At 41.3% G+C, this 24,385-nt stretch overlaps 2 protein-coding genes across 2 annotated transcripts in view; both read left to right on the top strand.

Moving 5' to 3' along the window:
- Positions 1 to 11,117, top strand: part of LOC107294391 (cytochrome P450 2J5-like) — a 20,704-nt gene extending 9,587 nt beyond the window's left edge. Inside the window, exons 4-9 of the mRNA XM_015823623.2 lie at positions 3,538 to 3,698; positions 5,725 to 5,901; positions 7,884 to 8,025; positions 9,248 to 9,435; positions 10,019 to 10,160; positions 10,933 to 11,117. Coding sequence (XP_015679109.2) covers positions 3,538 to 3,698; positions 5,725 to 5,901; positions 7,884 to 8,025; positions 9,248 to 9,435; positions 10,019 to 10,160; positions 10,933 to 11,117 — 995 coding nt within the window. The remainder of the gene's footprint in view (positions 1 to 3,537; positions 3,699 to 5,724; positions 5,902 to 7,883; positions 8,026 to 9,247; positions 9,436 to 10,018; positions 10,161 to 10,932) is intronic.
- A 6,092-nt stretch (positions 11,118 to 17,209) lies between these two features.
- LOC107294390 (cytochrome P450 2C31-like) overlaps positions 17,210 to 24,385 on the top strand; it is a 28,984-nt gene continuing 21,808 nt past the window's right edge. The window contains exons 1-2 of the mRNA XM_015823622.2: positions 17,210 to 17,377; positions 21,004 to 21,166. Of these exons, the coding sequence (XP_015679108.2) occupies positions 17,210 to 17,377; positions 21,004 to 21,166 (331 nt within the window). The remainder of the gene's footprint in view (positions 17,378 to 21,003; positions 21,167 to 24,385) is intronic.

The raw sequence follows: 24,385 nt of genomic DNA, 5'->3' as shown, positions 1-24,385 counted from the left end.
CCCTTGACGTGATGGCCCGTTGCCTGGAGGCCGTACGGGTCTGGATGGGGAGAAACAGACTCAGGCTCAACCCTTCCAAGACCGAGTGGCTGTGGTTGCCGGCGCCTCGGCATAGTCAGCTGACGCCATCGCTGACTATAGGGGGCGAAACCTTGGCCCCCTTGGAGAGGGCGCGCAACTTGGGAGTCCTCCTGGATTCGCGGCTGACATTGGATGACCATCTGTCGGCCGTGACCAGGGGGGCGTTCTATCAGGTTCGCCTGATCCACCAGTTGCGGCCTTTTCTGGACCGGGACGCCTTGCACACAGTCACTCATGCTCTCGTCACCTCCCGCCTGGACTACTGTAACGCTCTCTACATGGGGCTCCCTTTGAGGAGCACCCGGAGACTTCAACTGGTCCAGAATGCGGCCGCGCGAGCGGTGTTGGGAGGGACTCGTCACTCCCATGTAACACCGCTGTTGCGCGAGCTGCACTGGCTGCCAGTGGCCTTCCGGGTGCGCTTTAAGGTGTTAGTTACCACCTTTAAAGCGCTCCATGGCATAGGACCTGGCTATCTCCGAGACCGCCTTCTGCCGCAGATTCCCTCCCATAGACCGGTACGCTCCCACAGAGTGGACCTCCTCAGGGTGCCGTCGGCCAAGCAGTGTCGGCTGGCGACCCCCAGGGGGAGGGCCTTCTCTGTGGGTGCCCCCGCCCTCTGGAACGAACTACCCCCCCAGATCCGGGTGATTCCGGATCTCCTTACTTTCCGCCGCGCCCTCAAGACATGGCTTTTCCAGCAAGCCTGGCCTAGGGAGGATTTTTAAATCGGGTGCATTTTTAGAAAATTTTAAATACCACAACTTTAAAATATTTGGGTTTTAAATTGGTTTTATTTGGCGGGGCTTGTGGGCTTGTTTCTGTTTTAAATATGTTGTGAGCCGCCCTGAGTCCCTCGGGAGAAGGGCGGGATACAAATCGAAATAAATGAAAAAATGAAAAATGAAAAACTCCCACCACATTCCGCCTCCTCCCCGAGCATCATCTAATTCTAAGAGTAAAGCATAAGAAAGAAAAAGGCTGCATCTTCATATGTTGTCAAAGCAAGAACATCCAGTGTTAGCAGTGTTGATACCGGTGTTGTGGGTGCTATATCACTGGAAGTTTTCATAATAGACCGAATAACCATTTGGCTGGGATGGTTATGGAAGACGTCCAAAATCTCTTCAGCCGTATGATTCTTTTTTTATATAACAAATTGTATTGGTTTTCCAGTTTTACATGTAAGTATTTAGAAAGCAATGTAGTGATTAAGTAATCAATAATTCAATAACAAAATCTTTAGCACATATGTCAGGTTACATCATCAAAAATTCCTTCTCTATTTTCCTTAACATTTGCTATATCATATTTAAACAAGTAAATTTCTAATTATAGCAAGCTCAGTTGAAACATTTATCAATATATTTTTTGCTTATACATATCAATATCCTGTTTTTAAGTTTTACCTAATTTTTAATTTTTAATTACGGTATTCCAATTTAACCTTTAACATCCATAGTATTTAAGTTTCGAGTAACCCAAATTTCCTTTATTTCAATACACAAAAGTTATAATATCTAAGATACACGTATTATTTACTTAAATATATTCTTAATTTATTTCATAAACATTTTCTATTTCTCATCCTAGTACATCACCACTTACTAATAGAATGTCCTTTATTGTCTCAAGTCCATCATCTGTATTATCTGGGCTAAACAATAATTCGAAGCTATTTCCAATAATTACTTTTCATTTCCCTTATGAATCTAAATCCTAAATATTAAGCCAATTAATCCCTTATTTTTTTTATCATTTTTCAACAATAGTTAAATCTATAATCACATTTCCCTTCATTTCAAAATCTCCCTTTAGCCCATTAGTTGAGACATTAGGATCTTCTGTCATAAATCAGAAGACTCCATTTTTTAAATCTAACTCTAGCTTTCTTTTTATGCTAACCAGGCTTCCATACCAACGCCTTTAACTCATCTTCCTACATTCTTGCACATGTTATTTGAATCAAAGGAGATCATCTGGTTATTAATTTTTCAGAGGAACTGGCCCATTTGTAATTGTTAAATTGTTGCCCTGGAGGCTCAGGTCTCCATATTTGCTCTAGTGTGTTTATCTTCAGTTCGGTCTGGTCTTCTTCCTCAGTTTCTTCTGATTTAAGTAAAAAGTCATATCCAATTTTATGGTTGTTGTTTGGTTATCTAGGTTTTCAGTGTGCTGTACTTGTTGATCTTTAACACCCTCCGTCTTGGTATTACTTTCTTCTGCTTCTGTTGCTTTTTGGGTTGTAGGTTCTTTAGTTGTAATCAGGGTTTGGTTGTCAAAATTTTCAGTATGTTGTACTTGTTCTTTAAAGTCCTCTGTCTTGGTATTAATTTCTTCCACTTCTGTTGTTTTTTGAATTGTAAGTTCTTTAGTTGGAACCAGGGTTTCATTTTGTAGGTTTAAGCTGGTACCTTTGTCTTTCAGTCTAGATTTAATTATCTCAGTAGCTTCAAGAATTTTTTCAAGTATAAGTTTGTAATTAGCCGAAATTTGTTGCTGGTCCTCCTCCATTTCTGAGATAGTTATGAATAGTCCTTTAGTGGAGGCTATTTTTTAAACAAGAGTCAGTAAGTGTTCACCTCCACAGTTCCTAAAAGCCAGTTTCACTGCCCAGCTGTTCTCTCAGTTTTTTATATCTCTTAGATAATACCAAGGACAGGTCTAGGCTGTAAGCAGGTCTCTTGGTCAAGAATATTCACTTGCTGTACCAAACTTCACCACAAGATGTCCCCGATAGCATTTATAGTCTTTTTCAGGATGGGCTGGATTTTTATCCTTTTATCTTATTTACAAGTAGATAAAGTAACTGATCCCCGTGAAAGTAGGAACTTTTTGGGTCCCCAAATATCAAAAAGATGCAAATCCAAATACTTAGTTGTTCTTGCAAATCCAAATACTTAGTTGTTCTTTTCAAGGCTTTATTTTCCCAAGTAGTCAGATGCTGCCATTTTAGAGGGTGGGAGGAAGACGTTCCCCTCCCTCTCTCCTCACAGGGAGAAGAAATTTCAAGAGGCTTTTTGCAGGAAAATACTTGGGATACAAAGAAGGTAAGATCTCGCCCAATTCCTCTGCGGTGCTTTCGAAGTGCTTGATAGTAATTTTGGCTTTGGATGGTAACGGCTTAGTGATGGGCCATACTAATAGCCGATAATTTCCCCGTCAGTTCAAAGAGCTGCTCTGGAACAAACGGGAGAGCTGCCGCCCTTCTGCGATCAGACAGAGGTCCTCTTCATGCTCGTCGTCCCTCCAGGGTGACTTCCGACCCTTTTCAGGGTCCCCTGGCGGGAGAAAACCAGACGGCGGAGAGAGAGATCACCCCGTACATCCGCCAGTGCCATGAACACAAACCAGACTAGAAGATGTCCAAAATCTCTTCAGCTGTATGATTCTGATTCTAGTACAAACAGATTAACTTGGGAGGCTGGATTCATTATAAAATATTTTCCTTTACAGGGCAGCCATTTGACCCTTCATTTTCAGTACTAAATGCAGTTTCTAATGTCATATGTGCTTTGAGTTTTGGATATCAGTTTGAACCTGAAGATGAAAACTTCAAGAAGCTGGTTCATGCTCTTCAAATTATTTTGAAATTTATTGGTGACACTTTTCATGTGGTGAGTCGTGTTTTCTACTAAGGAACCAAAGCCGCCTAAACAAACTATGTTTCCACCAGTATTTTCATGGAATCATGGAATGAATGGCACAGAGAAAGTTTTGGAAATCATCTATTGTACTCTTCTTCCCATATACATATGTTTTCTGAGGTTTTCGTGGGTGTTTGTATGTAGGTCTTTGGTTATTCGGGTTTTATCCCGCGTAAAATTGGAAGTGTCTTGGCGACGTTTTGATGAAGTCCCATTCGTCATCTTCAGGCTGGTGTTTTCAGCTTTGTGCTTCTAGGAGTAATGTGTGATCACAACTGTTTCTTCCTTTTAACTGCCTGTGGAGTTTGAACTGATTGGGTGGGAGCTTGGCTGTGTTCTGATTGGGTGGAGGTGTGTTCTGATTGGTTAAGGAGCTTGGCTGTGCTCTGATTGGATGGGGGGGTTGGCTATGCTTTGATTGGTTGGGGGAGTGTTCTGTTTGGGTGGGGGCTTTGTTGTACTCAGGTTAGTCTGAGTTGCAGGGGGATTTGAGATGGTGAGCTTCATTGCTGTTGTTTGGCTTCGTGTTTGTGGTCGTGCCACATCTTTATGGTGGGTGTCAGTTTGCTTCATGTATGGATTGGAGGGGTTTAAAGTGGCTAACGATGCAGCTGCGGACTGGCTTCTAGTTTGTGGTCATGCCTCATCATCTGTGTGGGTTTGGGTTTGCTTTTTGCATGGATGTGTGGTGGTGACATCTTGTGTGGTTTTCGTGAGTGTGGGTCTGGTGTCATTCTTTGTGTTAGGGACTCGTTTGCCAATAAGGGCGGGTTTCCAAATGGCTGGTAGGCAGGAGGTATCATCTCGTTTATTCATGCTGTGTGGGCGTTTTTCTATCTCGATGGCTTCTCTGATTATTCTGTTGTTAAAGTGTTCAGTTTTGGCAATAGTTCTGGTCTTTTTAAAGTCAATTTTATGTCCTGTGGCTTTAAGGTGTTAGACCAGGGAAGAAGTTGGTTCCTCTTTTCTGACTGAGTTCTTGTGTTCTTCAATGCGTGCATTTATTCTTCTGTTGGTTTGTCTGATGTATGTGGTGGGGCAGGCGGTGCATGGGATTTCATATACTCCTTGATTTTCTAACTCAATTTTGTCTTTGGGGTTTCTTAGGATGGTGGATATTTTTTGGTTTGTGCAGAATGCTGTCTTGATGTTGTGTTTCTAGAGGATCTTGCTGATTCTGTCTGTGGTGCCTTTTATGTATGGGAGGAGGGCTTTGCCGTTTTCTTGTTCTCTGTCTTGGATTTTAGTGGGGGTTTCTTTTTGGATTAGGTTGGTAATCTTATTTCTTTGGAATCCATTGGATGTTAGTACGTTAGTGAGAATGTGTAGTTTGGTTTTTAGGTGTTATTTGTCAGCTAAGCGTTTTGTTCTGGAGATGAGTGTCTTGGCTACGCAGTTGATCTGTGCTGGGTGGTGGTGTGAGAGTGTGTGCAGATAGCGGTTTGTGTGTGTTTTCTTCTGGTAGATGGTGTGTCCTAGGGAGCCATTCTACCACACATACTCACACACACAGACACATGAGAGAGAGAGAGAGTGGGAGGGAGGGAGGGAGAGAGCTTTCCATTCACACAACTCTGTGGATCTGCATTGGGACTGTCCTTGAATACAGTACCTTGGAATAGCATTAAACAGTCCTTTTTCCATGAATCTATAACTTGACTATTTCATTCAATCTAATAGCTTGGAATGTCTCTCTCAAGGTTCCAACAGTTTGAGCCCATAAGTCATCCCTATCATTCTGTCAAACCTCGGGGAAATCAGGAGAATCAGACAGTTCAAATGAGTATAAAGATTTATTGCAAGATTTAGCTCTCTACCAGAATCCAAGCTACTAACAGTTGAGGGAAATTTGTGAGAGTTAAGGAAGGCATTTAAGCTGGGCGGGACTTAGATCTCTTGTGGGTACACAGGAACTCATGACTTCTGATGTGTTTGACCCTTCCCTCCTTTACTTGTGGTGGGAAATAAATAACTTTTCCTTCTCTTTTTCTGTTAGATCTATATTTTGCTCCCCAAATTAATGAAGTATCTCCCAGGCCCTCACAAGAAAGCCCTGGCTTCGATGGATATTATCCTTGCGTTTGCAAAGCAGGAAATAGAGAAGCACAAGGAATCTCACTCTCTGCACGAGCCACAAGATTTCATTGATTACTATCTTCTTCGGATGGAGAAGGTTTGGGTTTATTGTGGTTCAATACAAGGGCAAGAATTTATTATATTCCTTGCTATAAATAAACAGGCAGAGCTACTGATCACGTGTTCCTTCATCTTGGATTTTTTTTTCTTTTTTATTCAGCTCCCATTGTGAATAGAGCCCATGCTTTGAAATAAGAACTGTATTGTACTTCTGCTCTTGTTAGATGTGGAAGGTGGGCGGAAACAGAACTCAATGGCTTCTGTTTGTCAGCCTCTCATGTTCACCTGCCACTCCTTTTTCTAAAGAAGTTCCATTAAGAAGGAAAAGTTTATTTTCGAGTCTCACTGGCTCAAGGTTGACTCAGCCTTCCATCCTTGCAAGGTTGGTAAAATGAGGACCCAGATTGTTGGGGGTAAATATGCTGACTCTGTAAACTGCTTAGAGAGGGCTTTAAAGGATGTGAAGTGATATATGAGTCTAAGGGCTATGGCTATTGCTAAAAGAATGGGTAGGGATTTTGATTAATTCATACTTAATCCCTGAAATGATTGGAAAGGGATAGATACTTCCATAGCCCTGACCATAAATAAAAATGTAAAATAATTTGAAACAAGGAAAAAAAGGTCGTCCTTTCCAACGTTTTGGGGAAAAGACCCAGAATGATATTTTTTTTTAGAAGTAACTTATCGATTTGAAGTGCCTTAGAGCTGGGCTCCCCATTTCACATGGTTTTAGTGTCTCTATAGTCACAAGGCACAGTAATTCAGTAGGGCATCAGAAGTCAAGTAAGAGCCCTGTATCTGAACCGGGTCACTTTGTTTAATTTGATACCATCAGTCTTGAGTTTATCATTGGTCTGGTCCTCACATTCAAGATATACAATCTTCTTAAGTATAGGGGGTACCTTGCTCAATAGTAGTAACTGTGAGAGGGACCTTGGAGTCCTAGTGGACAATCACCTAAATATGAGCCAGCCGTGTGCTGCAGCTGCCAAAAAGGCCAACACAGTGCTAGGCTGCATTAACAGAGGGATAGAATCAAGATCACATGAAGTGTTAATACCACTTTACAAGGCCTTGGTAAGGCCACACTTGGAATACTGCATCCAGTTTTGGTCACCGCAATGTAAAAAAGATGTTGAGACTCTAGAAAGAGTACAGAGAAGAGCAACAAAGATGATTAGGGGACTGGAGGCTAAAACATATAAGGAACGGCTGCTGGAATTGGGTATGTCTAGTTTAATGAAGAGAAGGACGAGGGGGGACATGATGGCCATGTTCCAATATCTCAGGGGCTGCCCCAAAGAAGAGGGAGTCAAGCTATGTTCCAAGGCGCCTGAAGGCAGGAATAGAAGCAACGGGTGGAAACTAATCAAGGAGAGAAGCAACCTAGAACTAAGAAGAAACTTCCTGACAGTTAGAACAATTAACCAGTGGAACAACCTGCCTCCAGAAGCAGTGGATGCTCCAACACTGGAAGTTTTTAAGAAGAGACTGGACAGCCATTTGTCTGAAATGGTATAGGGTTTCCTGTCTGAGCAGGGGGTTGGACTAGATGACCTCCAAGGTCCCTTCCAACTTTACTACTACTACTACTACTACTACTACTACTACTACTACTACTACTACTACTACTACTATTATTATTATTATTATTATTATTATTATTATTATTATTATTATTATTATTATTATTATTATTAACTCTCATTCCTAAAGACATTAAGATGTATTTTCCACCTATATATTAATGGTTCGATGCTGCTTCATATTTTACTCTCTATCATGGTCTCACCAGTATAAATTTTAATTATTTATTAAATTCATACGCCTCCCATCTCACTGTTACAAAGATTCTGGGCAATGTAAAAAGTAAAAAAGATAGTACAAAAGACTTAAAATGTGAAATATTAAATAAGAAACTAAAATCTGAGAGGACAGGTGACACAGAAACAAAAACAATCACAGGAAAGCTGCCGAGAATTCATTGTAATTTTCATTTTCGATTTTAAACATCAGAGCAGGAATGACCCCGATTCTACTTACGATGAAGAGAACCTGGCTCAGTGTATTTTTGATTTTTTTTCTGCTGGGACAGACACAACCTTTGCTACTCTGAAGTGGGCCCTGCTCCTCTTGACCAATCATCCCGACATCCAAGGTGAGTAAAATCTGGGCAGTGGGAACGAAGGACCAATCTCAGGTTCTAAAGCACAGAAAGTATTTGAAATACAAATTGTCCTGCGGTGATTCGTCCCACAGCAAGTTGGCTGTGGCGAATTGTCCCACAGCAACTTCGTCATGGTGAGTTGGCCATGGAGAGTGGCTGTCATGAGTTGTCCCATTCCGTGTGGACAAGGGGCCACTGAAACTACAGCTCATGTCCTTTTATATTATTCCGTCTATAAGGATTCATTCACTCATTTTATCAGCTGGAAAGCTGAAAGCCTGAGTTGCACAATGGGGTGAACTCCTCTTTCTTGTCCCAGGTCCTGCCCACTTAGCAGTTGGAAAGCAAGCAAAGGAAAGTAGATAAATAGGTGCCACTTTGGTGGGAAGGTAACAGTCATGCTGGCCACATGACCACGAAAATGTGTTCAGCCAATGCTGATTCTCTTGGCTAGGAAATGGAGGTGAGCACTGCCTCCTAGAGTCAGACACGATTGGACAGGAGAAACCTTGATCTTTACATTTCATGAGCTGATGTCGTGCCCCTGTGGACAAGAGGCCACTGAAACTACAGTTCAGGTCCTTTTATGTTATTCCCTCTATAATAGGGGTCCCCAACCCCCCGTCCGTGGACCAGTACTGGGCCACAGCATGCCAGCAACCAGTCTGCACAAACAAGCAAAGCCCCATCCACGAGATGCAGGCAGCACACAAAACCACACACCCTCTGGGCCACGAAAAAACCGTCTCCATGGAACTGGTCTTGGTGCCCAAAAGGTTGGGGACCTCTGCTCTGTAAGGATTCATACACTCATTTTATAACTCCTTACCTGGTAAAATATTCTGGGAAATTTTCATCTCTTTTGTGTACAGGTGTTACTATTGGATAGTATGACACTAGCAAAGCCCCATCCACAAGATGCAGGCAGCACACAAAACCACACACGGTTTCTTTGAACGTAGCTAAATTCCTCTAAACCATCTGTAAAATTAGGCAGAATTGGTCACCTATTGATAATCTCGCCACAAGCTGTAATATAATATGTCTTGTTCTGTTAATTTTTTTAAAGTTCAATTTTTAACTCTGCTCTGTGACCATAATAAAGGATTGCTTGATACTTCTGAGGATTAAAATTAGGAAATGAATAAATAAAGGAATGAATAAACACAATACTGAAAATGAAGCTTCTGTTTCCATCATTTTTGTTTTCTAGAGAAAATCCAGAAAGAGATTGAAGATGTGTTTGGCTTATCGGGGTCAATTTCCTATCAGGATCAGAAGAAGCTGCCCTACACCAATGCCGTGATTCATGAAATGCAACGTGTAAAATACGCCTTGCTATATGGGGTTGCCAGGCAAAGTACAAAGGATGTGAAGATGAGGGGTTACCACATCCCAAAGGTGAGAAAACATGTTCAGGATGCATTGCAGTGGCCCAGCATGGAAGGAAAAAGAGAATAGGGCACTTGGAAGGAACAGTCATGCAACATTGAATAAGCAAGAATAGCACACATTTTTGAAGGATGAGTTATGGGTTTCAGTCCAAACACCTCACCCTTTAAAACTAGAACCTTAAACATTTTCTATTTATCCTAGGACAGGCTCAGCTTGGAAACTCTCCCTTTTCCCTCAGCTTGGCTGGCTCAGGAATTCTGGAAGTTGAAGTCCACGAGTCATAAAAGAGCCAAGGTTGCCTACCCCTGTCCTAGGAAGATGATAAGGGCTGAACTTAAGATCAGAATTGTAGTCATGTACAGGCATGTTTCTTTGTCTCCTTCTTTAAGAGACAAGCTGACTTTAGTTAAGAGGAAGGAAGTTCAGTTGTTGAGCAGCCACTGCTCTCAGAAAGTGCTCTGAAAAATGAACAAACATGGATCCATAAAGGCAAGCTACGAGCAAGGGTTTCATCAATATTGTGTGAGCTTTTTTGCTTGTTTCCTTTACAAAACTGCTCCATTTAGTCATCTCTTTTTTTTTTTTACAGGGGACCATTATCATACCAGACCTGCACTCTGTTCTTCTTGATCCTGAACAATGGGAGACACCCAAAAAATTCAATCCAAATCATTTTTTAGACAAGGATGGGAAGTTCATCGGTCGAGAGGAGTTTCTGCCCTTCGGAATAGGTAAATCCATGAGCCCAAAGCAGCTTACTTGTTTCTTGTTTTATTACTTTATTAACTTAATTTATATTCCACCCATCTCATTAGCAAGTGATTCTGGCCATCTTACAGATTTCCACCCGCATCCCCGAGTTGTTCTGAGGTCATCATGCTCTGAATAGCAAAACAAGGAATCCTAATTTCTTCTAGTAGCTGGGGCAGATCCACAGCAAATGTGACATCCTGAACTGTTCCTGAACTGACAATACGAGCACGAATATTTAACTCCCTGGCAAAAAAAGAAGTCAAAATTTGCCCAATGCTACAGTAGCAATTACTCTGAGGAGGATAGGAAGAAGGGCCTGTTTTGCAGACTGTTAATCCCACATTTGTCCAGGCAGCCGGGTGCAGCAAGCAAAGATTAACAAGAATAGATGTGTGGTCAGTGAAAGGGAATTCCTATGGGTTAAGTCCATTTCATCTCCCTCTACCCCAGCTGCAGCCTGATGCACCATAAAATATGCCAGATCAGTTTTTTTCAGGGGTCCATAGCTTTGCCTTTGAAATGATGCACTGTCTAGTACAACCTATGTTAAGTCATCCCCTTGATGGGTGTCAACAAACAGAGTTAAATGGGAGGAAACATCTCTAAGAATCGAATCTGCGGGAAGTTACTAGGATTCAGCATGGAAATCTATTTTGACGGTTACAAAATGTTTCAGATTTAGTTGCCAATGGGTTATACTCTGGAGAACAGATTATGATTCCCTTTATGCATGCTTTGTCTCATCTACAGGTGTGCGTGCATGTGTGGGACAGCAGCTGGCAAGAATTGAGATCTTCATCTTTCTGACCAGCCTATTGAGGGCCTTCAGCTTCCGGTTGCCTGAAGGAGTGAAAGAACTCAATGAAGCCCCTGTTGCAAAGATAATAATGCATCCACACCCTTACAAATTGTGTGCTATTCCCACACAGGCTTAAATTTTTAAAAACACCATAAAAAGCATAAATTTCCTATAGATCTGTTTACTTTATTTGATCTTTTTGATTTATTCTACATTAAAAAAAAATCAGCCTATTGCTGGCTTCACAAACATACCTGGAGCAAAAATCAAAATGTGACTGAGAAACTAACCCAAATAATCAGCCCACAGACTACTACCCCCTCCTCCTCCTCCAAATTGGGAAGAACGACACCACAAACAACCTGAGTACAATAGTGAGGGACTAGAAACAACTTGGCAATGAAGTCAAGAAGGAAGGAGCACAAGAAGTGTTTTCATCAGTACTCCCAACAAAAGGCCAACACCCACTGAGGGAAAGAAGAATTCTAGAAATAAACCATTGGCTAAAGGGTTGGTGTCGCCAGAAAACGTTGGTTTCCTGGATCATGGACTGCATTTGCTTTGCGAAGGACTCTTGGCAAGGGATTGGCTGCACCTCACGAAAACAGGGAAAATATACCAGGAAAAGACTGGCCCAACTCATCAGGAGGGCTTTAAAGTAAAATTGAGGGGGAAGGGTGACCAATCATCAGAATCTCTAGAACCCAAAACCAATCATAAATCCCAAGAAAACAAATCAAACAATGAGGTGGGCAGAGATGAGAAAAAAGAAAAACTCAAACAACATTCAGGAGATGCAGGAAACATACACATGGACAGGCAGAAATGCACATGATCAAAGATAAAATCTCTCCAGGATACATATGGGTCAATATAAAAGAGAAAAAAAGTGACATTATCATAGGTGTATATTACAAAGCACCCAACCAATTAGAAGACATAGATGAACTCTTTGCCAACCAGTTAACAAATGTATGTAGGAAGGATACTACAATAGTAAAGGGTGACTTCAACTATCCAGATATCAACTGGGAGATAAACTCTGCAGCGAGTGGGAGATCAAACAGATTCCTAACCAACCTAGTGGACAACTTTGTCATCCAAAAGGTGGAGGAGGGATCTAGATGTAAAGCCATACTGAACTTAATTCTGACTAATAGAGAAAAAGTGATAGAGGGAGTTGAAGTTACCGGAACCTTGGGCGAAAGTGACCATGTCATACTGGAATTTAATTTAACGCAAACACTAGCAACAGAAAACAATGCAACCAGGGTCTTAAATTTCAAAAGAGCCGATATTAACAAACTCAGAGAGAACCTAGGAAAGATCCCATGGATGAAAATCCTAAAGGGGAAAACAACCCAAGAAGCATAGGAAACTCTGAAAAATGCGATCATAAAAGTCCAGTCCAGCACAATACCACTGAAAAAGAAAAACAAGAAATTCAAGAAGAAACCAGCATGGCTGCACAAAGATCTCTCTGACAAACTGAAAGACAAAAAGGACAAATACAAAAAATGAAAAGAGGGGCACATAACTAAGGCTGATTATCAGCAGACAGCCAGAATATGCAAAGATGAAGTCAGGAAAGCAAAGGCTCAGAACAAACAAAGACTTGCAACAGAAATCAAGGATATATTAAAAAAAGTTTCTTCCAATATATTAACAACAAGAAAAAAGTCAAGGAAACTGTAAGCCCCCTAAAGACAAAAGATGGCAAGGAAATAACAGGCAACAGGGAGAAAGGAGAACTGCTTAACTCATACTTTGCATCAGTCTTCACACAAAAAGAAACCATAGCCCAACATATGAAAAAAAACCACTGCAAAAGAAAAATTAGAAACAAAAATTAAAATAAGCAAGAAAATGGAAAGAGAACACCTATCCAACCTTGACAAATATAAACCACCAAGACCCGACAGATTACATCCCAGAGTTCTGAAGGAGCTGGCAGATGTTATCTCAGAACCATTGCATCATATCTTCAAAAATCCTGGACATCGGGGAAATACCTGAGGATTAGAAAAGTGCTGATGTGGTTCCCATCTTCAAGAAAGGGGGAAAAAACAGACCCAGGAACACAGACACAGTCTAACATCAGTACCTGGGAAGATCCTGGAAAAGATAATCAAAAACCACTAGATCTGTGAACAACTAGAAGCAAACAAAGTTATAACTTTGACAAACAGCACGGGTTTGTCAAAAACAGATCATGCCAAACCAATCTTATTTCATTCTTCGATAAAGTGACTAAACTAATAGACCGGTGAAATACTGTGGATGTAGTATACTTAGACCTCAGTAAGGCATTTGACAAAGTAGACCACAACCTACTCCTTGGTAAGCTAGAAAAAGGTGGAATAGACCAGGGCTTTTCAACATTTTCACCCATTGTACCACTTTTAGGATATGGCAGTATCCAAGTACCACCAGTCGCCTAGCAAGGTGTCAAAAACTTGATGACCCCCCCAAAAGGAAAAAAGTGATAAAGTACAGGTAGTCCTCGACTTACAATAGTTTGCTTAGCGACTGTTCGAAGTTACAATGGCACTGAAAAAAGTGCCCCCCAAGCCACACCAAGCAAGACACTTGCCTGCGCACCCAGCAGCGCTCTTCCTCCTGTCCGAGGTTTTCATTGTTGTGAGCATTTCTGTTGAGGATTGTCAGTGGGGGTGGGGTAGGGGGTGTTTGGTTTTTATTTCCCCCCATCTGCTGGGTGGTTGCAGCAGGTTTTGGTCACTTCACATGACCCTGGAACACTGTGACCGTCATAAATATGAATCAGTTGCCAAGCATCTGAATTTAAATCATAAGACCCTGGAGATGCTGCAACATTCCAGCTGATCAGCGCTTCTTCTGGACTCAGCGGAAGTGCCAGGATCAGCGCGAAGGTCCAGCTGGAGCCTGGTGCTGATCCTGGCGCTTCCACTGAGCCCTGACAGTCCCGAAAAAGCGCTAATCCTGGCGCTTCCGCTGAACCCTGACAGCCCTGCAGCTCCAGCCATCTCTCGCTCAGGCTTATGCGGTGCTGCCACCGGTTCAGCTCATTCCCCTCCCCCGCTACCACTTTTCTAGGATGGTCGCGTACCACCTGCCAGGTGCCAATGTACCACAGGTGGTACCCGTACCACTGGTTGAAAAGCCCTAGAATAGACAACATCACCACCAGATGGATCTATAGCTGGCTGACAAACTATACTCAACAAGTAATCCTCAACGGCACTACATCCACATGGAGAGAAGTAAGCAGTGGGGTACCACAAGGTTCTGTCCTAGGCCCAGTACTCTTCAATATCTTCATAAGTGATTTAGACGAGGGAATTGAAGGGGAACTCATCAAATTTGCAGATGACACCAAACTGGCAAGAGTAGCCAACACCCTTAAGCAAAACATCTCCTTGAAGCCCAATCCCATTAGCCAACAAAGTCCCAAGGAGAGGTAGAGCCAAAGGACCGGGAGGCAAATGTCTTCAGGTCCAAAGTTGTCTCAGAAAGAAGAGAATCAGCAGAGCAAGCAGAAAAGCAAAGAAAATTGCCCCTATGGCCACCATTGTCCTTCTGGAGCTTTCTCCGTGATGCTTCCAAGTTGATCTGGAGGTGGTTCTTTCTTTTTATCTCATGCCTTTTGCGTTTCTTCCTGCTTTCTGTACTCCATTGATTGGAAACTAATAACTAATGATCTGTGTAATTAACACTGGTATTTAGTCAACAAGGGATTACCGCATTCATTCACATAATTCTGACCATGTGCCACTTAAGTAGCAGAGGAAGAGATTTTTTTTTAAAAAAAAATCAGGGACATGGCATGGGGTGGGAGCAAAAACAGTTAGAGAAAGAAAGTCATGTGTCATTAAGATATAGAAGGATTTTGACAGGCTTGAATATTGGGCGCTATCTAACAAAATGAGATTCAATGGTGAAAAAAGTAAGGCCAGAAAAACTAAATGCACAGGTATAGTATAGGTGGTACCTTGCTCAATAGTAGCAACTGTGAAAGGGATCTTGGAGTTCTAGTGGACAATCAGTTAAATATAAGCCAGCAGTGTGCTGCAGCTGCCAAAAAAAGCCAACAGAGTGCTAGGCTGTATTAACAGAAGGATAGAATCAGGATCACATGAAATGTTAATACCACTTTACAATGCCTTAGTAAGGCCACACTTGGAATACTGCATCTAGTTTTGGTCACCACGATGTAAAAAAGATGTTGAGACTCTCAAAAAGAGTGCAGAGAAGAGCAACAAAGATGATGAGGGGACTGGAGGCTAAAACATATAAGGAACGGTTGCTGGAATTGGGTATGTCTAGTTTAATGAAGAGAAGGACGAGGGGGGACATGATAGCAGTGTTCCAATATCTCAGGGGCTGCCACAAAGAAGAGGGAGTCAAGCTATTCTCCAAGGCGCCTGAAGGCAGGACAAGAAGCAACGGATAGAAACTAATCAAGGAGAGAAGCAACCTAGAACTAAGAAGAAATTTCCTGATAGTTAGAACAATTAATCAGTTGAACAATCTGCCTCCAGAAGTTGTGAATGCTCCAACACTGGAAATTTTTAAGAAGAGACTGGACAGCCATTTGTCTGAAATGATGTAGGGTTTCCTGCCTCAGCAGGGGGTTGGACTAGAAGACCTCCAAGGTCCCTTCCAATTCTATTATTGTTATTGTTATATCACATAACAATAACTTTGGCGAATGAGACAATTGATACATGAATTAAATAATTAAATTAATAACAAGCAAACAAGAAGGAGAGAACTGGGCGATCCCTGTCATGGGCCTGGCAGCCAATTACGTCATGGGCCTGGCAGCCAATTAGCCTAAAGGAGGTCCTATGGAGAGATAACTGAAACCTGAGTCATTGTTCGAGTTTTGCTCTGTGTTATTGTTGTTAATTGCGAAGTCATGTCCGACCCATCGCGACCCCATGGACAACATTCCTCCAGGCCTTCCTGTCCTCTACCATCTTCTGGAGTCCATTGAAGCTCACGCCTACTGCTTCAGTGACTCCATCCAGCCACCTCATTCTCTGTCATCCCCTTCTTCTCTTGTCCTCCATCTTTCCCAGCATGAGGCTCTTCTCCAGTGAGTCCTTCCGTCTCATTAGATGGCCAAAGTACTTGAATTTCAACTTCAGGATCTGGCCTTCTAAAGAGCAGTCGGGGTTGATCTCCTCTAGGACTGACCGGTTTGATCGCCTTGCAGTCCAGGGGACTCGCAGGAGTCTTCTACAGCACCATAGTTCAAAGGCCTCAATTCTTTGGCGCTCAACCTTTCTTATGGTCCAACTTTCACAGCCATACATTGCAACTGGGAAAACCATGGCCTCGACTATGTGCACTTTTGTTGGCAGGGTGATGTCTCTGCTTTGCTTTGCTCTGTACCTGAGGGCAAAACACAGTATCACAAAGCATATCTAGTTCCTGCTCAAGCCACCTGATCTCTATTAGTTCAAATAATGCTTCAGAGTTAGGCAATTGTTCCTGGTAAAGCTTTAGCATGGATCATTTCCAGATGTGGTCATGGATTAGGCAAGTGGAATGTCGACATCAAATTTTAAACAGGTATTTCTAAACACATATAGCTCTCTACCTATAATTTTCTGCTTGGGTTTAGGACACCTTTCAATGAATAACAGCTGCTTCAGAATCTATTACAACAAGCCTCCTTATTAGCATAGTGGTTACACTTGTTTTAGTTGCAAAAGGCTGCACAGCACCAGAGATGGTTCTCAACAGTATGAAGCTCTCGTGAAGATGGTCCCTTATCTGCAAGCAAAGTTGAGTCAGGTTCATGATAAAGTCCTGATGCTGGGCTTGCAAGGGTATGTATGAGATATAATCCTGGACTAGATAATATCTCTTTGACCCAACAAGATTTTTCTGTATATTGGGGTAGATTTCATGGACATATGGAACACCATGATTTTCAAAATAATGCTGGCATACTATGATGTTAGGGACATATTGGATTATACAGTCCTAATTTTTTTTAAAATTAATCTATTATTTGAGTGACGCACGGTCAGAGATAACCTCACTCATGTGGATTAATATAACAACTTGTTGACAGAATTCCAGTGGTAAACAAACAGATAATCAAAAGATATCTTGCTATATCCCATCAATGAAATATGCGAAACAGGAAGAAGATCAAAAAGCATCAGACAAAAGGATACAACTGTCTCCGGATGTACTAGTGAGCCTCAAAGAAGAAGCACTAGCAGGACAATGATGGCGACAGGGACAATTTTGGGTTCTTTGTTGCTTGTTCTGTTGATTCTCTTCTTCCTGAAAGAACTTTGGACCCGAAGACATTTGCCTCCCGGTCCTTTGGCTCTTCCTCTCCTTGGGACCTTTCTGTCAGTTGGGCTTTGGCTCCGTGAAGATTACTTCCTTAAGGTATTTAATTCTAACTAGTAATACGCAAGATAATTTTCTATTGTTTTCAATACCAAAATTATGGACAAATATATCAACCTAGTAAACTATTCTCAGACGATGAGGAATACATTTCTTCAAGTACTAGTGTTGACATTTGTTTGGTTATTTTTCCCATCATGCCAGAATATTCAGGTCAGACTTCCTTATGGCTGCTTCACAATGTGAAATAATGGCGCTGAATTTTTAGAAGGCAGATTCTAGTTCAGTCTTACCAAGAAATGTTTGATAATGGAACCAATTCTTCATAGAGAGGTTGGGTTCCCCTTCATTCTGCTCAGATGGATGCTGGATTGTCTCCTGTTGAAGATGCTTTATTCTATATTCCTTTTTTTGGGTAAAAAATTTATTAATTTTTTTCATACAGTTCAATAGTACTTGTTCAACAACGTATTGTCTGAGTGTATCATTCACGAATACAAATTTAATCCCTAACCCTTTATTCTTTTCTCCAGCCATTGATAAAATAAGTCCCAAAACTGATAGTATTCTGTTTCTTCTTTTTCTTTCAACCTCATAGTAAGTCTGTCCATTTCTGCACATTCTGGTGTTTTTTAAATTATTTCTTCCTCTGATGGTATTTCTTCATTTTTCCAATATTGTGCAAACACGATTCTTGCTGCTGTTATCACATGTAAAATCAAATATATGCTTTGTTTATCAATCTTTTCTGGCATAATACCTAATAAAAAAAGTTCAGGTTTAAAATCTACATGTTTTCCCAACATCTTTTCTAGCCAAGTATGTATTTTTGTCCAGTATCTCTTTGCTTTAACACATGTCCACCATATATGCTAATAAGTACCTGACTTATGTTTACATTTCCAACATCTATCTGACATATTTTTAAACATTTTTGCTAATCTTGCTGGTGGCAAGTGCCATCTATAAAACATTTTATATAAATTTCCTTTATAAGAAGTTGACATTGTCAGTTTATAATTTCTTTCCCACAAGTTTTGCCATTTTTCTAATTCTATGTTATAACCGAAGTTCTTTGCCCATGTTATCATTGTTTCTTTAACTTGTTCGTCTTCCATTTCCAAATTCAATAAAAATTTATAGATTTTCTTAATTAGTTTTTCATCAGAGGTTAATAATGTCTGATCAAATAAGGTCTGCTCTTTATAAAATATATGCAGTTTAACATCTTTATCATATCTAACTTGCATTAATAAGTATGCCCACCATGATAGATCTACATCCTGATTTTCCATCTCTTGCTTAGATTTTAAATTCCCTTCAGAATTTAGAATATATCTATATGTCCATATTTTCTCAAAGTTAACTAAATTTGGATGTATAAATGCTTCCATTGTTGAAAGCCATCCTGGAATTTTCAAATATATTTTACATTTTATTTTTTCCCATGTTAATAATAATGTGTTTCTTATATAGTGGTTTTGAAAGTACTTATGCATTTTATTTTTCCCATATCATAAGAAAGCATGCCAACCAAGTTGTAAATCATGTCTCTCCAAATAGAACAACTTTTTGTTTCTGAGAGTTAGCCATTCTTTTACCCATGTTAATACAGATGCTTGATAATATAAAACCCACTCTGGCAAGCCAAAACCTCCATTTTCCTTAGCTTCTTGTAGCACTTTAAGTTTAATTCTAGCTTTCTTTCCTTCCCAAATAAATTTCAAAATTAATGAATTTAAATCTTCAAAAAAAATTCTCTAGTTTTATAGGTATCATTTGAAATAGAAACAGTATTTTTAGTAATATATTCATTTTCACCATGACAATTCTTTCTAACATTGACAATTACAAGTTTTTCCATTTTTTTCAGGTCCAATCTTATTTGGTTCAATAATTTTATATAGTTATCTTGTTTTATCGTTGAACATCTTGCTGTTTCCAAATAGTTTCTGTTGTAGTTATGTCCAGTGTCAGAAAATATGATTGTAAAGAGTCTTTTCTAACATAGAGTCATGTAAAGCTTTTTTTTTTTTACATCATGTGTTGTTTCAAGGTCATAAGCTTCTCAAGTTCTTTTGATATTTTGGTATTGTTGTAATATCTCCTTTCACCACTAGATGTCCTTATTTACTGTATTGTCTATATCCAGGTTTAGAAAGGTTTTTTTTAAAAGTTTTTTTAAAAGTTCTTTTTAAGTTATTTCTCATAGAAATTGATTATGAAAAGATTTTCCACACTGTAAGGGTTAACTAAGTTTTCTTTAAACCAGTCCAAATTCCATTTTTGTATATTCTTTTGTATTCCTTAATTTCCTTCCCCTATTTGTAATTTCTCGCCACTTTTAACTCCCTTCTTCACTGATCTTTCCGGGGTCTTTGCTTTGGAATTTTTTTCCAATCAGGGGATCTCTATTTCCAAGTCCATAAGGAAGAGGAATAAAACAATCTCACTCAGTTTTCAGCATGTTGTTGACAATCAGCTGTTCCACAGCTTGCTGTGGCCCCTCGCTTTTTTCCCGGCTGACGATGGCTTCGACTGCCTGTGCTTACAGGCAGCCTTTTTTCCATCTGTTTGAAGAGATTCCTCGGTTTGTTTGGACTGACTGCCATCTGGTTCAGACTGCCAAAGCTTCCCTTCTTCTTCATTGTCTCTCCAGGGCAACTTTCCGACCCCTTTGGGTCACCAGACAGAACGAAATCGGGCTAAGAAGCTCCGGTTTCTTCCACCCACCTTGTCACGGCATCAGCGCTTTATTCTATATTCCTGCAGTGGACAATAGGTGGAACTTGATCGCCTAAATGGTCCCTTCTAATTCTGCAATTGTATAATAATTTCAAAAATGATCTGAGTCGGAGTTCTGAAGAGTAGTTTCTATTTTAGATAATGACTCATACATAGCTGGTTGGAGAAGAAAGATATATAGAACAGATACTTATATCTGCTTTGCATGTGGTATGGTATGACCTAGATATTAATGCTTATAAAGTCCAATTTAACTGCATTTATAATAATAATAATAATAATAATGATAAAGTTGGAAGGGACCTCGGAGGTCATCTAGTCCAACCTCCTGCTCAGGCAGGAAGCCCTATACCATTTTGGACAAATGGCTGTCCAGTTTCTTCTTAAAAACTTCCAGTGTTGGCGCATTTACCGCTTCTGGAGGCAGGTTGTTCCACTGGTTAATTGTTCTAACTGTCAGGAAGTTTCTCCTTAGTTCTAGGTTGCTTCTCTCCTTGATTAGTTTATACCTGTTGCTTCTTGTCCTGCCTTCAGGCGCTTTGGAGAATAGCCTGACTCCCTCTTCTTTGTGGCAGCCCCTAAGATATTGGAAAAGGGTAAAAATCTGTGATACAAAGCAGAACAAAAATGAAAAAAAAATGAGTTTATGAGTTGGAAATATTGTTCACGACTATCTTCGAAACAAAACGTGGAAGTCACTTAGGTGAGATCGGGGTGTAGAAATTTAATAAGTAAATAAAATAGGCAAAACAAAAATAAAGGGATGTCAGAAGTTCTTGGCAAGAATCTTGGAGAGGGAAAAAAGAATTCTAAAGAGCAGAATTCAGGATTTAGGAGCACCTGTGGATGGCATACAGTATTAAATGGGAATCATCCGTGTATTTGATTGTAACATTTCTCATCTTTGATTCACTTGACAGCCTGTAAAACGATATGGAAATATATACAGCTTGTGGTTTGGGCAACAACTTATGATAGTGCTGTCTGGATTCAAAGCGGTGAAAGAAGGAATGACCAGCTTCCCAAAAGAATTCTCGTACCGAGCAGAGGATGCTTTTTTGAACAATTTAGGGAAAGGAAGGGGTAAGTGCAAACTGTAAGATCTTAATAACCATCAAATTCTTCCAATTTGTGGTAACATTATGCATAGCACAGAAAAAAAGAGAGTAAGATATAGTAAACAGGCATTAAGCAGAAATATTGCTTAATCCACTTTACACCAAAATATTATACACATTCATAGCTTTCTATCTGTACTATTACATTCCTATATTCAAGGCTTTTTTTCTCATAGAACGCCCAGAACGGAGTTCCGGCACCTTTTTTGGATGGAACCTTGTAGGGTAGGCAAGGCGGGTTGTATGACGTGTGTGAGTTCCGGCACCTTTTTTTTTTTTTTTTTTTTAGAAAAAAAGCACTGCCTATATTGATTTGGACATTGCCTTTTTCATTAAACTTCTACCTCTTTTTTTTGAGGATCTCATCAACTTCATCCAACTACTGTACATATTTCTCCATCTTCCCCTTCCTCTGGACCCCTTTCCTATTCCTTCATATATCTGTTTTTGCAAATTTGATTTTTACCTTTTCTCTCCGTTTAATCAATGCACCTAAAAAACCCAGTTTCATATTGACTGGCCACACAAACATATATATTCAATATATCTTCATGGATCATGTATCCATTAAAGAATTTGAGAAGTGCTCCGATGCAGAATGGAAAATATTTATTTTTGTTACATAGGATACTTCAAACAAATATGATTCTAAGATATAAGCTTTCAGTATTTCCCATATATAAGAAATAGGTATAGTGGGGATCTTTTCCAATCTGCTAAAAGATCTAAAATTTGAATAACGTATGCAACTCAAATCATGTTATCCAAAAGCAAAGTAAAATGTTATTCAGATCATCTGTATGATATAACTATTAAATGCATAGTAAGATCATAATCGTTGATGGAATTTGTTAAAATACACAATCCCCATATTTTAAAATCACAGATTCTGAGCACTGGCAATTAAAATGAATATTTCTCTACAAAATTTGAATTTCCAGTTTTCTATTCTTTCACAAGGAAAAAGTTCTTTCTCACAAGAAAAAAAATATTTTTGTGGCTGTTAATCATTCGTATAATCTGCTATTGTGTTGGAGTACAGCAACCTTCTCTTGATTTTAGTATAATAATATTTGATTGAAATTGATGAAGTGAGGTGTATGTAAATAGCAGAGGGCGGTATCATGATCAGAGCTGTCCATGCCAGAATAACTTACCAGCAGTTGGTACTTCCCATTTTCTGGATGAATATTTCACGAGGTCTTAGAGCAGTGATGGCGAACCTTTTAGAGACCAAGTGCCCAAACTGCAACCCAAAACCCACTTATTTATCGCCGGGTGCCAGGTGGGTGTGGCCCACTGGATGGGCGTGGCTGTTGTCATGGAAGACTGGGTGGGTGTGGCCAAGATGGGCATAGTCACCTCGATGTTGCTCGTGGGGAGAGATGCCTGTGGGGGCCGGGCAAGGTTGGGGGAGATCCAGGGGATCTCTGGCAGGTGGGCAGTGGGCAGGAGGCTCATTCTGAGGGGTGAGGAGAGGCAAGGCGAGGCAGGGCGGGGGTGCCATTGTTGCAGGGCAAGGCGGGCCAGGGGCCGGGGCAGCTGCTGCCTGACACCATCGGCCCCCGCACACAGAGGCCAGTGAGCGCATGGGGGCCGACAGTGTCCGTCAGCAGCCACAGCCTGCCGGCCCATTGACCAGTGCACTCTGAGGCTCCGCAGCCCGCCCCCAGCAGTTCAGAGAAGCCGCCTCTGAGCTGGAAGGCCAGCCGATAGCTGAGGAGGCAATACAGTGGGTCGTGCCCAGGAAAAGGAGAGCATGTAAGGGAGGGATGGGAGGGGGGAGGGAAACCAGCCATGCTGGGATGCATCCGGCCACGTGGGACCTTGGCGAGTTAGCAGGTGGCTGGTTGAAGAGGGACAGTTGCCATCTCCAGGGCATGGTGCGCTTGCCCACAGAGAGGGCTCTGAGTGCCACCTCTGGCACATGTGCCATAGGTTCGCCACCACTGTCTTAGAGGTTGGATTGCTAGTAGTCTTGCTCTCAGGCTGTTGGCAGCAATAATTCCTGGCAGATATTAGGTCCACCTGGAAAAAGATGTCATCCAGACCTGATATCACTATTTGAGCACTTTTTACTGGAGAACCTAAGGGTTAAATTTTATAGTTTTCAACTACAAAAATCTGCAGATGGGTCCAAGATTGCTTGGGAATTATGATCCCTCTGGCAACCATGAGCTTCCCCTGGTTATCTCAGACCCAATTCATATTGGCAATTACACAATAGACTTAATGTTCATTTCAGAAGAAATGGTGCATGATCTGGAAATGGAGGACATTGTCATCAGGGTTTTTTTTTGGGGGGGGGGTGATCTCAACAAACAGGCCCGTAAAAACAATTTAAATTTTTTAGTTAATCTTTGGCACACAAATGCAATAGGAACGTGACGAAACTTGATGAATAAAAAAGCCATTTACCTATTTTGCTGGTTGGTTTCAATGTTGTGGGAAGAAAGTGCAGATGGAATCTGCCACCACTGAGAATATCCTGTCTTTTGTGTCTATAACATAAGTTCTTGTACATGAACAATTACACCATCTTAGAAGGTTTTGATGTCCGTCATATATGATAGAGGTTGGCAAGCACTGCACCTGTGGTCACCACACCACGTATGTCTCCCGGTGCCCACGTGAATCCCAAAATGAATAAATATTGTGTAAAGAAAAAATAACATGCCCAGAATTTTACAAAAATGGCAACATGTCACAAGGATTTGGTATTCCCACCTGAAATTCAGAGAGATGTTTGGCAAGAACTGGACCTAAATATATATATATACCGTATATACTCGAGTATAAGTCGACCCGAGTATAAGCCAAGGGACCGATTTTCCCACAGAGAACTGGGAAAAATTGGTGACCCGCGCATAAGCCGAGGGGGCATTTTTGCTGTTCCTCCCTGGCCGCCTCGGCCCCCCCGGCCCTGTCAGTGAGCGCCCGGCAGGGCGCAGCGTCGCCAGGCCTCCCCCCTTCGCGCGAGGCTTCTGGCGTTCCCCCTCGCGCTTGGCTGCGGCGGCCCGGGGTATTCCGTCTCGGCCTCGACACGCAGCGCCACAGGGAACGGAAGGTAAGGGGGGGAGGGCCGTACCTGGAGCATCACAGGCCGGGGCGACGCCGGGAACACGCTGGGCGGTGGCGGCGGCGGCGGGAACGAGCCGGGCGGCTGCGGCGGCGGCAGGAACAC

Source organism: Protobothrops mucrosquamatus, unplaced genomic scaffold (assembly GCF_001527695.2).
Source record: "Protobothrops mucrosquamatus isolate PMUCROS unplaced genomic scaffold, P.Mucros_1.0 scaffold1931, whole genome shotgun sequence".
NCBI lineage: Eukaryota > Metazoa > Chordata > Lepidosauria > Squamata > Viperidae > Protobothrops > Protobothrops mucrosquamatus.
This window is presented reverse-complemented; position numbering and strand designations above follow the sequence as displayed.